This window comes from Atta colombica, unplaced genomic scaffold, assembly GCF_001594045.1.
Source record: "Atta colombica isolate Treedump-2 unplaced genomic scaffold, Acol1.0 scaffold11, whole genome shotgun sequence".
Lineage (NCBI taxonomy): Eukaryota > Metazoa > Arthropoda > Insecta > Hymenoptera > Formicidae > Atta > Atta colombica.
In genome coordinates this window covers 326,908-343,769 of record NW_017259195.1, presented here as the reverse complement: position 1 = coordinate 343,769, position 16,862 = coordinate 326,908, and the positions used below count along the sequence as shown (strand labels likewise).

The 16,862-nt window shown below is 30.2% G+C and overlaps 1 protein-coding gene across 1 annotated transcript in view; it reads left to right on the top strand.

Annotated features, from left to right (window-relative positions):
• The window catches only part of LOC108693744 (dipeptidyl aminopeptidase-like protein 6), a gene marked incomplete at its 3' end in the record, with an annotated part of 639,532 nt that overhangs the window by 333,246 nt on the left and 289,424 nt on the right, over window positions 1-16,862 (top strand). The window contains exon 4 of the mRNA XM_018202862.1: window positions 7,539-7,633. Coding sequence (XP_018058351.1) covers window positions 7,539-7,633 — 95 coding nt within the window. The remainder of the gene's footprint in view (window positions 1-7,538; window positions 7,634-16,862) is intronic.

Genomic DNA, 16,862 nt, shown 5'->3' with positions numbered 1-16,862 from the left:
ACTTCATATATGTATGTCATTAAATACTGTTAATATTTGTATAAGAGTAACTAAAAGAAATTAATGAATATATGTATATAAGGTGTTCGTAAAAAATAATGATAAATCTTTCGCGAGGGTAAAATGGACTAAACTGAGAAGAAAAGTTCTTTACCATTTTGTAATTTTCGCAATAGTTAACAAAATGTTAATTGTTAAACATTACATAAATCATTTTTAACAATTTGAAAAAATACGGTACTAAAAAATTCTGAAAAAATTCTAAAAAAATTCTTAGATCTCTATGAAAAGAAAACAATTTTCTCTAGTAGTTTTTTTGTAAAGTTAATAGTATTTGAGCAAAAAATGATTGAAGACCAATTTTCGACAATGTTTAGCAATTAATATCTTGTTCACTATTCCAAAATGGTAGAGGACTTTTTTTCTCAGTTTAGTTCTATTCTGTCCTTATGCGAAAGATTTATCATTATTTTCCCAATATCATTATTTTCCCCTGTAAATTCATAAGCATCTCTTAAGAGCTGAAAAAAATCTTTCCGCAATACAAGATGTTACTGAGATTAGCTGATTACTGAGTAAGCAGGAGTTTTATCATTTTTGACACAATTTCTCTAATGGCTATATTTTCTTTAAAAAAATTAACGGCATCTTTTAAATTACAGATCTAGATTTTCCTGACCTTCACTACATATTCGAAGAAGAAAACATCATTCGATGTAGTTTTAATTTGCTCCTGTCAAAATCAGTTTTGTATATTGCACTAATGCGATCAATGTTATTTTCATCTTGTCGAAGCGCTACATCTGGACACTAATAAAATACCGATCAATGATCGTGAAAGAGACGTCGATCGAGTTGTAAACATGAAATTTTTCATATATAGTTTAATTATTTAACTTTCGTTTTTAATAAAATATTAAATAATAAATTATTATTATTTCATCAAAAATAATTTTTATATTCTTCGGATTTTCAAGTGGAATTCCATGGAAAAATTTCAAGTATCGATGCCTCTGTTCATGAGAATACTCTAATCAGTGATTTGTAATAACCGAACGTTGTGCGATATTCTAATTGATGTGATTTTTGTGTTCACTAATTCGAGATTTTAGCATTCTGTCTGTCCGATATGTGGCATCGCAATCTTTACAATTAATTTTATATTCCACATTTGAGTGTTTTATTAGGGGAAGCCTATCCTTATGGATCTTTATAAAACTACACAATTTATTGATTCTCTTGTAGACCATGCACACCATGTTAGTGTTCTTTAAGAAATTTTTTATTCTATCCGAATATGCCCGCCGTAAAATTTGTTCATTTGTCATTCTGTTTAAGTTTATGGTTTGAACTTCGTTGTTTGCAAATGTCAAATGTTTCTGGTGTAATCTTTTTTTGATGACGAAAAAAATTAGTTTTAAAGAGTAATTGTTCTGTAAAATTTTAATACACGTAATATTATCAAAATTCTTTGTATGGAATGAAGCGATAGAAAGTGAATCTGTCTATTAGATCTATAGTAACATTGATTTTCTGACACAAGAGATGTTGTGACAAATAATTAAGATATTTGTCCAGATGACATCGGTTTCTGATATCAGTCACAGATAATGTTCGAGTTGTTTTTTATTAATGTTACGTCCAAAAAATTTAATCTATTACCGCCCTCCTTCAGTGTGAATTTTAATCGTGAGTAATTGTTAAATACTTCACATATTCATTAATGCTTTCTCTCTATAAATTACGAACAATGTCGTCAACATCATATCTAAAATAGTAAATCAAGTATCAATTTGTTGTTGTAAAAGAAGTCAGTTCTAAGTCTTGTAAAACTGTATCAGCGACTATTGGAAATAAAGATGATCTCATTGCAACTCCAAATGTTTGTCTTATAAATCTTGTCATTGAATATAAAAAACGTGGAGTTGAAAACTATTTTTATTGCATCAATGAACTCTGTTTTAGTCAAACACATATTGTTTTGAATAAGATGCCATCTGCTATTAATACCATCATGCTCAATCGCTAAATGTACAGGCATATTAGTGAAGAGAGAAATCACATCAAGTGAGTAGAATTTCAGTCTTATCTGAGATTTTTATGTTACAAATATTCTTAATGAGATAAGAACTATTACGAACTATATTATTAGACGAGGGTAAGTTATTAACCAAAATCTTGTGTAAGAATCTTATTAAATTGTGTAGTAGACTCCCTATAATTGGTGAAATGATGATACGTAATGATGCGCCGTCTTTATAAATTTTAGAGACAACATACGCACGTGGTAGTATTAGATTCAATCTATTCAGAAATTTATAATTAGTCTCACTAATCATATCCGAGTTCTTCCTCTTTCTCAATGTCTTCTTCAAATCAATAATATATAATAATTCTATTAACCGGATTTGGTGACTCTTGTGTGTACGTATCAGTATCTTCTAGCATCGTTTCCATTTTGCTCATATATTCAATCTTGTCTATAGCAATCACTTCACTCTTATCTGCATGTGTGAATAATACATCCTGATTGTTTTTAACAAAATCTTTCGTTTTTAAATACATAGACCAAATTTGCTCATCTATTATATCTATTATATCGTTTTACTTCTTCTGATATTTTTGATAAATAGTATCATTTTACTTGATTGATTAATGACAAGGACCTTTAATCTTTTGAAAGTTATGTTCCAAATTCTTAATAAATTCTAAATAGAGATTGCCATGACATTACATTGGCAAATAAAAGCTCTCACCTAGCTGTAGTAAAGATTGAACTTCGATTAGAATAGTGTTAAGGTTTATAAACCAATTGCTTTTGGTCTTAGTAATGTTATATTCAAAATTCTAGTATCCGTCGTCGTACATTTACACTTATATGTCGGAAAGTTTTTTATCTATTGATTTTTGGAAAGTAAACTCTTTATTTATCACCCTTTCATTATCAAATTGTGATTTGTTGAAATTATTGAGTACTCCCAATAGTAATTTACATTTTACATTAATATTATTGTTATCGTTATTGCGTCTCGAGACCAACCATTCCAGTTTTGTGTTCAATCTGTTGCATTTGCATATGGCTAGCCTATTTAAAGATAATTGTTGTGTGCCAAAGAATCTATTGCATATGTACACTGGAATTTATTTTTTTTTAAAGATTGCAAATACATCATTTGATATCAAAATGTATATATATATATATGTACATACGTATCTATACATTCAACGAAATTTATATCAATAAATTATATTATGTATCAATAGTCACTAAAAATTAAGACTTATTACAAGCGGATTTACTATCTTAGAAGAATTTCATGTATTTGAATTCTTTATAGCTTGCTAAAAGATAAGATATTGAAATTTAAAAAAATACATTTTATATAGTGGAACAATACATTCATGATTTCTGGTCACAATTTCAAAACAATGTTAACATTTTTTATAAACAAAAAGTATTAAATAACACAGAAAAGCCATTTTTTGCACATTAAACCTCAATTATTTTAAATACTTAATGTGCTAATAAAATTTAACTTGATATTGATTTTCAGCATTTAAAAAATACAATATCTAATTTAAAGTAATAAAAAAAAACATTTTTTTGTAAATTAATGTTATCTTTAAATATTGTTGCTATCTGCGATGTTAAAAAAATATCGTTAAAAAGTATATTAAATTAAATATTCAATTAGTTAATTATTAAAATCAGTAACTTAATTTAACAAATAAATAAATGTTTAGTTTAATTAATTTTGATAAAATAATAATTTAATATGTGAATTTTTACAATAAAATGTTGTGTATAATATTTGACTGAAATTTTAATATATTTGATAAATATCAATCACGTTAAGAGTGGCAAAAGTTTTTTTTTAAAAGTTTTTTAGAATTTCAAATAAAATCGCTTATAGTTATTGAATTAATTAGTAACTTTGACACGTTAAACGTTGCGGTCCATTAAAAAAAAGTGTTTAAATTTAAATCGCTTTGGCGTACATATTTTATTATAATATTTTCGCCTGATGCTTTCGCTTGGAAGCCAACCTATAAAGTTTATTCGTTTGCATTTTTCGTTTCGGCCTATTTCTTGCAAGATATACGCAGTCAGTAGTGATAAATCGTAAACGTCGTGTTCTTCCCCGCCTATCGCCGTCACTATGAAATCCCAAAAGACGATGTCGAGTCTATTCCAACCACCCGGACATTGTAATAGCGAATATCTCATTGTGAGATACAATCCCGCATAAGATGCGATGGTGTCTCGTTAACGTGTAATCCGCCATGAGAAATCGGTTGAATCTTCGGTGTTATGTTCACCTAAATGTAACTCACTTTCCGCATATTACTGTTTTATTAGGAAACAAATAATGTGAAGATGACATAATCAAAAGTATTCTATCGTGATTGTTAAAGAACTCAATAGAAATTATTATTTTTAGTTCTCATTATTCTGTGAATAATTTTATTATTCGAATTTTATTCTTTGATTCAAATTATAAATAATTTTATTTAGATATGAATTAAATTTAAATTTAAATTTGAATTAAATTTTAAAAATTAAAAAATAGATTAATTATAAATGTTAAAAATTATTTAAAAAATCTTAATTTTAATTAATATTTAAATAAATTATAAGTTTTACAATTTTTATATAATTTTAAATTATAAAAGAATAATTATTCGTTGTGATAAGACTTCTAACTGGTGATATTTGTTTACGATATTTGTTTATCTATTTTTTTCACTTTATTACATTAACAATGATAAGGAATAAAATGTAAGCTCTGATTAAAAATATTTAGTTTATACATATAGAATAAGACACAGAACTGTTTTGAGGATTTTGTTGATTGAGAAATAACAATACGCTGCAATTATCACGAAAATTTTCAATTTTCGTTGGCGTAAAATCATTTACGAAAATCTATTGTGCGCTGTTGGTGATGACAAAACAGAATTCATTTATAATTTTAATATGGCACTACATAATGACCAATAGAATTACACGTTCAGCATTTATTAATCCGTCATTATTAATTTAATTGAACAACAAAGCGATTTTATTTTATATAGTACCTTGCACAAGAAATTGAAAATAGGTGTGCTGTATAGAATATTTAGTATAGTTATTTGAAACAGAGCTGAATTTAATTACGTTTAACAGCCAAAATCAATGTTTCACGCACATTCAAATTACTGAAAAATATAAAGCCAAAATAAATATTATAAATGGAAAATATGTGTAAAACTTATGCATACGTATGTATAATTATTAGAGATTTCATCACGCTTTTTTTTTAAAATCATCCGTAATGTCATTCATAATATTAGACATTTAAATATATTATATATTGTTTTTAAAATGAATTAAATTTTAATATGAATTAAAATTATGTTGTTTTTGGTATATTTTAATAAAATTCGGTAGTATCTCTCTCTCTCTCAGACACACACACACACACGCGCACACACACACACACACACACACACACACATACACACACACACGCGCGCGCGCGCGCGAATACAATAATAAAATATTTTCATTAAAAAAATTAAAATAATAAAATATTTTTAGTCAGAAAAACGGGACTGTGAGAGAATAAATTTTATAAACGATTATGTATTATTTATTACATTTGAACTCATTTGTAATGAGACATTCCGAACATTTTTTCGTTTTGCAAGACTTTCCACGGTTGTTATTTTCGCGATTATTTTTTTTTCCAACTTTTGTTCATTGTGCATTTACCACCATTTTTCATACTTTTTTTCTTTATTTTTGTTTGCCTTTTCTTGCTTCCTTTCCTGCCTCTTGTCTTTTTATCTCTTTCTCTGTTTTTATGCTTCCTCGATAACGATAAAAATATTTCTTATTCATGGTCTATCGCGATCTAACTCAACGCTTCTTATACCAAAGATTTTTACGGTGCCAGTCTCACTAAGATTGATGAAACGACATACTATCGATTCGTGAAAATCGATTTTTGAGAAGGATGAACTCTTGTCTACGAAATTTACTCGTTTTTGTCTTCCTTCTTCTTTTTTTTCTCTTTCTACATCTCTTCCTTCAGCTTCTATCGCTTTTGAAGGAAACTACGTCTGCCTTTTCTCGCGGGAAGAATGCACAAAGGCAGACGAACGATGTGGAAGCAAATTAATCAATCATCTTTCCCGAACAAGTTCCATCTTTGCACGGTCTAATAGAGAACAGCGTTGCGACTATTTCCAGAAATCGTAGTTATCGGAAAACAAAAATTTTTGGAAAAAGTCTTTGAAGCAGTAAGGGATTTTTCGTAAGATTTGCAAAAGATGAAGAAAGATAAGAAAGATGATATTTGTTTATACTGCTCATTATTTTCATTTATAGATATATTACACAAGACTACAACAAAATTTTTGAAGAGCAATTCAAATCAGAGTAGATGTTTTGTATAGATTTTGCTCACTGTATTCGAATTCGTGTTTTGCTCTATTACGTTTAATTCCTTAGATAATCAAGAAAAATGAAGGAAACTATAGAAATTGAAACATTTAAGAAAAGTAAAACATTAAAATGTAATCCCACAACTGATTTAAATATATTTTGACACAAGTTTAATAAAGTGTAACAAACAAAAATTTTACTTTACAATTTAAGTATTATAGCCTTATATGTATACGCACCGTATAAATTTATGCTGATAACATTTTATGTCAAACTCTGTGCTTAACTTAATCTAACTTATCTTCCAAAAATAACAATTAAAATATTTTTAGAAAAATCTTCCGTGGCTTATGCAGATCAACTGACTGTTTATTGCACAACGATATTTTATCGATTATCGATTTGTTTTATGAAGTATATGGTGGTTTAGGCCATATGATGGATACCTAACACTAGTAAAAACAAAATTTTTTTATTCCTTACTTTCTCTTATTCAAACTTACCAAAATATATTTAAATTAATTCTACGACTATACATTTTGATGTTATATTTATTTTTGCTCTTTCCTCAAATGTTTTAATTTTGATAGACTTTTCTATTATTTTTCTTGATTATCTAAAAAACTGGACATGGAGCAAAACGGTTTACAAATCGAGATTCAGTATTAGAATCTATAAAAAATACTTATTCTGATTTGAGTTGTTCTCCAAAAATTTTTCTGTGATTATTAGTCAGATTGTTAATCAGAGTTACACATGCGCGCACAATTACAATACACGTTTACATTAGATACTTTTATCGTATTTAAAAGCGATTGTTCGCAATCCACAACAATGCAGCAATATTATACAATTTCAACATTCTATAAATAAACATGAATCTTATAACACAGGATAGTAACTAATCGTTACTCCGCGACAAACGTAAAAACACGCGGGAAACTTTATTATAATCCATGATGAAATGAGATTTTGCGCGAAAAAAGATATTTAATGCGTGGATTTAATCGCAGCGATGCAATACAATTCTCGAAATGTACGATATTACGTGTTGTGCGGGTGTATTAATTTAAAATTCAATTCCCGCTCATGTATCTTCTTATTGCAGGAGACGAGATCCTCTACCGTGACGAGATAGGCAATTTATTGATCTATAATGTCAGCTCGGCTACATCCAAGATCCTGTTGGACTCCAGCAATCCCGTAAGTCTTAAATTTCTGCACGTTGTATATAAAGTTCATGGCGGACTTCGAAGTTAGCATGAAATTTAGAAGCGCTCTCGTTCGAAAATTTCTACTTGTAATGAATCTCAGAATTATTAGTTATTTTATTTGGTCATATTCTGCTTATCTTCTTTTTTCTATCTGTGCTAATAACAGTAATATTGACATAAGTTACAAATGAAACAGTAACGATATTAAAATTTATATTGAATTTACGCTGAAACGTAAACAAAACTTATATTAATTATAGGTATTAATTAAACAAAGAAAACAATATACAATGTTAATTATATACATCAATATATAATTAACATAATAACATGAAATATGAAATACTCAACTGTGTTATCAGAGGTAATCAATTATCGTAGAATGTGTATTCCAATACGAGCCAGTTTAGAAAGAATACGCAAACATTTTTATGCATACGCATGCGTTAACATATGCACAATTATTATCGCATTAACGTGCGTGATTAAATAGAAATTGCTATATGAGTTGATATGAATTAATTGTTCGCCATCGCACCTCACTTTCGAAATCATAGATCGAAATACATTATGAAACGAAAGGACTATATCTCATATATGTTGTCTATTTCGTCTCTTTCTCCATCATTCTCCTAATTTTCTTCCCGCTCTAATTCATATTCCTGTGTAATCAATTAAATCACCCTGGCTACTGCGAACCTTGGTATGAGAGTGCGTGTATGTATACGTACATGTAAAAGCGGAAGCCGCGTGTGCGGATCGAATATGAAAGCAGTGAAACGGGCGAAATCGGAAAGAGGAACTGAAACTATTTCACGATGCAGAGGGGAACGAGAGACATAATGTAATGTGCAATATCGAGCTTGAGTATGCATCGGACAAACGCGTCCATCATTAGTTCTGCGACACTGCATCGCCGCGCCACGCCGCGCTGTCGAAAAGATCGTTGGAACGGTAATTGCTTGTTATCTTTCACGTTCTGACGCATGCAATCTATCGTTGACGATTCTCATTCGTACGCATGTAGATATCCAGCTGGTTACTGTAAAATGATTCATTATGACATCTGTAATACGATTTTTATCTCAGCAAAATTTAACATTGCAAAATGTCTCATCAGAGGAAAGTCTAAATGATGTATTTACGAACCGTATCGTTATATAAAATTATTTGTCATACACTTGTGATATATTGCAACTATTAGGTGTACAACTTTGCTTCCGCCGTTTTCCTATAGATGGCTTTAGCGGTAAGTGGTGGTCGAAATAAATAGATCATAGACGTCATACAATAAACTTGGGCATCTGTCAAAATAACCCCATAGAAACATTAGTCGATTTATGTCTGCATCATAAAGTTAGTTCTCGATTGAAAATGTCAGTTTACGAGCCAAATTCTCCTCATTTGCGGGAGGTTTTAATTTTTTGCTTCAATATGAAGAAATCTGCGGCTGAGGCTCATCGAATGCTCTCAAATACTTATGGTAAGACTGCTATTAGTGAAAGAACGTGTCATGAGTGGTTTCAACGCTTCAAGAACGATGATTTTGACGTCCAAGGTCATGCTCTGTATTTGGTGGGACCAGCTCGGCGTAGTGTATTATGAATTGTTAAAACCTGAACTGTTAAAAACTGAAACAATCACAGGCGATCGGTATCAAACGCAATTGATGCGTTTGAACCGAGCATTGAAAGACAAACAGCCGCAATACAACGAGAGACACGATAAAGTGCTTTTGCAACATGACAATGCTTGACCCCATGTTGCGAAAGTGGTCAAGACATACTTGGAAACGTTGAAATGGGAAGTCCTACCCCACCCGCCGTATTGCTCCCTCTGACTATCACTTGTTTCGATCAATGGCACACGGCCTGGCTGACCAGCACTTCCGGTCTTATGAAGAAGTAAAAAATTGGATCGATTCGTGGATAGCCTCAAAAGATGACCAGTTTTTTCGACGCGGGATTCGTACGCTACGCGAAAGATGGGAGAAAGTAGCGATGGACAATACTTTGAATCATAAATGTATAACCAGTTTTTTACAATAAAACCTCGAATTTCGGAAAAAAAACGGCGGAAGCAAAATTGTACACCTAATATATTATTGAAATCTACTTGAATTCAATATTATACTGTTTGTTTATTGAAAATTTAGTAATAAATATTATACGATAGTAAATGTTTCTTTAACAATTTCAAATTTAAAAAAAAGCAATTTTATGGGTAAAAAGAACGGTTTTGCTAAAATATTCAAAGATTTATTCTAAATATAGATCTGTAATAAATAATATTGTCGGACATCAAAAGTAATTATATAGAACACTTAAGTGTTAATGACAATGCTGGGGCGATTACGATAACTTGGCTTCTCAAAATAAAAGTTACTTTTGAAAGCATTTTTAGAAAAGAACATGAGCAAAAAAATTCTATAATTAATATTTGATTTGATAATCATATTTCAATTTTATGATCAATTTGATAATAACTTTTCAATAAATGATTGTCGATTAAAATGTTCTGGAGATTATTTAAGACATTGACTTTTACAAGATGTATTAAGATATATCTCTCACCTCACCTCGTCCCTGCTACAGGGCGCGCGACTTTCACATGAAGCGATTCTTTTGGTTTGTAATTGTTAATTATTTTAATATCTGTTGGTTAGAGAATTTTTTTATTAGTTTTTTCGTATTTCTCGCTAAAAATCACTTTCATTTTGAGGGATTACAGTTATTGTGAACGTGTCATAATATACAAAAAATATTCTAGCAATCAGTTTGAGTGTCTTGTAAAAATATTTTGATTTATTTTGGTTTATTTAGGGTGTCCCGAATTTAAATGGCCAAATTTTGGGAAATTGATAAAGTAAGAAAAAAAAATTTTTTAGGAATCGTTTTTTCCTTGTTTTGGAGAAAATCGCAAAAAAAGACAAAATGTAATTTTCGGAATATTATTGTTATCAAAGTGAAATATTATTGTTTTTATGCACGATTTGAATGATAATGTTTTAAAGACAGTATGAAAGTACGCGCCCCGATTTCCAGACAGAAGAGTGTCGGATCGGCGAATCATTACGTTGATCAAATCAGTGTTTGGCTGCAACACGAAGTATCCGTATAAGATGCAACGCGTGCATTACTGCAAGAGGCCAACATTTTGAACAATATTTGCATTAAGCAAATGATAACGTAAATAAATAAGTGTAAATGAACAATAATAATTTATTTATTATTGTTCATTCTCACTTATTTATTAAGCCCAATTTATTAAGCCTGTATACGTGAATACACAATAAGTAAGAATTTAATACCTATTATTATGGTCGAAGCCTTAGACGCTTTTAAATAATCTTTATATAAATTTATATATTAAACATGTAGCCATTTGAACGTGCTGAAATGATTTTCAGACGCAGTTATAAACGCAATTAAACTACTATAATAATATCGCAAATTAAATTGATAAGCAATTTAATAATTTGCTCAATCTGGCATTCAATTAGAAAGATGTTAATGTACTGAAAATCTGTAATATTTTTTACAATAAATTTATTTATAGTTTTTCAGCACATTAACATCTTTCAAATAGGATATCAGATTGAGCATCAAATTAAAATTGCTTATCAATTTAATTTGCGATATTATTAGTAGTTTGTGTTAATTTATAAGTTTGAAAATCATTTTAGCGTACAGTTCAAATGATTACATATTTAGTATATAAATTCACATAGAGATTATTTAAAAGCATCTAAGACTCAGCTTCGACCGTAATTAAGGCATTAAACTCTTCATAAATAAGAAATAAATATATGAATGAATAAATAATCTCTGAATGAATAAGTAATAAATATATAAGTACAAAAATGAAAATTACTATTTGTCTCTTTTTACGATTTTTTTTTCAAAACGAAATAAAAACGACTATATATCTAAAGATCTTCTTTTTTTAGTTTATGGATCCCTTATACATTATCGAAGTTTGACCATTTAAATTTGCGAGACTTTATATAAAATTATTTTCAAATCTATAGTTAAATTTTTTAATGCTTTAATAAAACCATTCGTTTCTTTTATATTTATAAGACAAAAAAAATTGTTGGAGTTATATTATTTTTTATTACTTTCTTGCGTTGTAATAATAATAATAATATCGTAGAGCGATTATATTGAATATTTTTATTTAAGCAATGGATATGTCTGATAAAGAAATAATCTATTTTATTCCATTCTATTTTTCTTCAACTTTCATAAATAACGGATAAACGATTTCTTCATGTTTTCCGAATAAAATCTCATCAGGTGTTGTCGCCGTAATCAGTAAGAAAGAAATAAGCTGATTCTTTCAATTAAGCAAGTGGCAGGGGGAAGCACTAAAGAGAAATAACAACGGCTAATCAGTGTGACATTTTTAAATTTTATTTTTATCATCGAATTTGCCATTCTTTCTTACTCTCTCGAGTTAAATGAAGTCTTCCGCATTTCCTGCATTATTCGAAATCTTACGGGACTGTTTTCGCGTAAGTCCTTTTTGCAATGCCGATGGAGAGTAGTCTTATCGAAGTTATATTCCTTGTTAGCCTGGAAGCTTATGACCTGAAAGCTTAGGAAGTTTATGACCCGTGTACTTTCACTTCCGTATATATGTACACACACACACACACACACACACACACACACACACACACACACACACACACACACACACACACACACCCACACCCACCCACCTACACACCCACACACACACACACACCCACACCCACCCACCTACACACCCACACACACACACACACACACACACACCCATACACACACACACACACACACACACACACACACTTCAAGGACGGTCTTTGAGTGAGTACATTTGGACAATTGCATTTAGCGAGCCTATTCTCTGTTTCAATGCAGGTGCATTCCAAATGAATTCTATATATAGGAGGTTCAAATGCAATTATCCAAATGTATTTAATCAAAGATTGCCTTTGAGAATTTAGACACTTTTTCTTACTAACAATAAACAGTATTTAAAACTTTTAGACAAACTATAAATTTGTTCTTTTACGTGAAAAATCTATATTAGCATAAGTTTTTACCTCTAATATTTACTTCCGATATCGATTATTTAAAAAAAAAGATAGATTTTTATCTGCATTATTTTTTATTAAAAAAGAATAAATTCTGAATTGTATGGTAGTTTAAAGTTGTTTTTTTATTTCACGTATGAAAATTTTACATCATGTTTAAGAGTAACAAATTTATTAGGTCGTGTCAAGCTGTCCCAGCAGAATACTTTAATATTAGTTCGGAAAGTTGCTAATAGAATCACAACTTTTATCACATGTAACGTGATAAAACTGTCAGTGTCAATTTATCTGTATGCCAATATCATATTTGTTTGTCTTTTTTTTTTACTCTCAAAAATTTATTGAAGAAAGCATATATAAATGTATGCATAAAATTATTACAGTTAAAATAAAACAGTTAAAATAACCGAACTTTATAATTATATTTATTTTATTGCTTCACAGTTTACTATAAATTTTATTGAGATTTTAATGAAAATTTGTGTGGTTCCGAATGATTTCTATTCATGATTGATCTGAAATTTTACACATTATAGTTCAACGACACAATTTATTAATTAACTTTTTTTTTGCATAAATAAATATAAATATTTATATTTTTTCTCGAAATAAGAAAAATAATATTCTGAAATCACAATGAAATTATTGAATGTTAATTATTATTGCAAAATTTTCATTAAGGATGTATCATATGTTTAGTTTTTGCAAAATATAATTAGGAATTAGCAATTTAAATTTTCTACTTATACACAAAAAAACATATACATATGAAATGATTTAATAAGATCAATGTTTATATTTTAACAATATAGTTTAATAATTCAAACGAAAATTTTCGTATTTTATCTTAATTTCTTTTTAAATATGTCTACTTTTTATTGCACTCATTTTTTAATCAGGTTCTAAATTGTTGTCAAATTCTTTTTATTATTCGGCGCGCAATATTCGAATAATTACAAATATGATATATATGCAAATATAAATATAGTATACATTTATAATAATTTAGATTGAATTATTTAAGCATTAAAGATCTAGCTTTAATCGTTATGGCCATTATTCTATTTCTTACAGTTGAACTTTTGTTATTACTTTCAAATACAATATAGAAAAATCTATAAATTTTTCATCTTGTTAAACAATATGTATATTTTAAGAATAAAGTATATTTCAAAGCTGAAAAGAATGTATTTTTTATTCTATATTTAGCTTAAGGCGAATGCTGGAGTGGTCAAATTGTCGGAACTTTGCGGATAGATATAAATCTCCGAATTTATTACAATAAATAGAATAAATAAAAAATCCTTTTACAGGATTAAAGTAGACGCAAAATTTAGTGCTGCAATAAATTTTATATTAATTGTAAAATTGAAAAGAAGTTAAAAACTTACAGCAAAAATGGAAAGAAAGGAGCTACAAAATTTCAAGCAGCAAATACAAATCATAACCTATAATGACCATAATCCACACAGCTCAGAGCTGATGGAATGGGAACAGAGCAAAGAGTGAGAAAAGGAATAAAAATGGTGGATGCGAATACGACCTACGTTTCTAATGCAATTAGAACGCTTACAGGGAGCTATCGTCCCTGCGAAGCCTTGTAAGGAACAGTTTATCTTTATTTTTTCTTATAGATAAATTATCCGAACGTAAACGATTTATATTCAAACCTGCGAGACTTAAATCATATATTGAACCACTACACAAGCTTGAAAATTGACGGATCGTCATCCGTTTGATGCTTCCTGAAATGAGAATGACCACCCTTTAGAGAACGCCTTACTGGTTCCCACATTTAAGAGACACAGAAAGTTCCTACATTTTCAATAGCGCGAAGTTTATTGAAACTACTTACGAATTTACAGCATTACCCTTCTGTCTACGGCTCCTTACATCTTCACAAAGATTCTCAGATCAGTGATCACATATTTGCGCGACAGGTATCAATCGGTAATATATTTATGATTTCCTTCTCTTGAGATCTTCTGTCAACGAGCGCGAATCTCGCCGCTATTATAGGTCTTTTGTAATCTTTTGGTTCCCTCAATCAATTATTCAAAGTCTTACTTGGAATCCTCCTCTAAATGTAAATATTTAGGCCTATTTGATTCAGTAGAACAATCTATTTCAAGTTCTCCATAACGATGAGAAAAACTGTTATGCCTAACATTTAAAATAGCTAGTAAAGAAAACTGTTCTACAAAAACTTTTGCTAATTTTATCGGTTTACTCGTCTTGATATGCCCAGCAGTCAATGTCTTTCTCTATACCAAATCTTTTGAGAGAGAAAAATTTTTAGCTCTATCTAAAAATAATGATTACTCAGCAATTATGATGATCCTTTCACATCTTCAAGATTTTAAATGAATTAACATTTTTAAAAATTTTTACTAATCTAATAGGATTCATTCAGGAATCTTTATGAGGGAAATCTTATAGATGCCTCTCTGAACGGCTGGGGGGCAGAATCACTCATAGTTGATGAAGTCGACTTCTGAAAGATTCCTTCATATAAACGCTTCAGAACTTAAAACAGTCTTCAATTTCCGTTGTTTTGCTACAGATCTTCGAGATTGTGACATTTTACTTCATGTTGATAATACTATGTACATTTTACTTCATGTTGATAATACTTTTAGTTTACATTAACAAATTCGGTTTCATATAATTCCCTCACCTTTCGGCTATTTCAGCGTAAATCTTTGATGTGAGGCTCGTAACATCTTTATATTCGCCTCTTTCATTTCATCTATACAAAATGTAAATGTTGCAGATTCAGAATCCAGAATAGCAGATCCTGATACAAAATGGTCACTTTCTCACAAAGCTTTTCGCGAGGTATTCGAAACCTTTGTATCCTTTAAGATAGATTTATTCGTTTCTTTGTACAATAACAAATGCAAATTCTATGTATCGTGATTCCCGGGCACGATAGCAGTAGACGCCTTCACCTTTTCCTGGAAGGGTTTAAATTTTTATGCCTTTCCTCCTTTTATTTTATTACCGCGGATTCTGAGGAAAATAATGGACAATAAAGTAATGGGCACAGTAATAGTGCTCTGGTGATCCTTCCCATGTCTGGTTTTCATTATTCTATTGACCAGAGCCACTATTTTTCCTTTCTAACTTTCCTTCATTTCTATCTTCTCCTTTCAGGAATCAACATCAAGCGTAGAGATCGCTTTTCCTGAATGTCACGAAGTTATAGAAGCGAAGAACGCTTAGTATCTCAGGCAGCTATCCCAGCTCTCCTCGCTTCTTTATCAGAATCTAAAATTAAACAATATTTATATCTTCTTCGCGCTTGATGGAATTTTTGCCAACGCCACGGTGTATCCCCGTTTTCTTCTTCGGCTATCCAGACGCTAGAATTCCTATTGTAGTTCAGGAATTGCCCAACACTTCTTCATATTCCAGCTTGAATATCATGAGATCGGCGATCTCCTTAATTTCCTGTAATGAAACCGATAATCATCTTACAGTCAGACGTTTTTATAAGGGCGTCGCAGCTCTTAAATTGTCGCGTTCGCGATAAGATTATGTGTGAGATCCAGCTCCGATGATAATCAAACTAGTCTCTCTCTATCTTTATAAGAGTGTTCCTCTAAAAAGTATTACTAAAAAGCTAGTGCTTCTCTTTGCACTCGATACAGGACATTGCGCTTAAACTCTTAATTCTCTCAGATTATCACAAATCTCGATTAGTGAAAAATTGATGATTCGGATTCCGGACCGGCTAAAAACATCAGCATCGGATCGTTTCCATCCTTCTTCTGTTTCTCTCATCACGAAAATGTCTGCATAGTATTCCAGATATTAACAGATATTAACAAGACAAAGAAGTTGCGACTTTCTTGTTCTTCCTTTTTTATCTCCCTCTCTAAGTCAATCAAAGCAGTCATGGCTCAAACAATTAGCTGCTGGATCAAACAGGGCCTACAAGATTGTGGAATTAAGCTAAATTCTCGGCTCACAGTACTAGACATGCTTCAACTTTACGAGTAGCAGAGAGAAAAGTAATTTCAGAGCTTATCAAAAGAGCAGTAGGTTGGACAAGAGAATCTCGCATTTTCGTTAATTTCTACAAGAGATCGATTATCATTCTAGAAGATTTCAGTGTGTTCTCTTATCT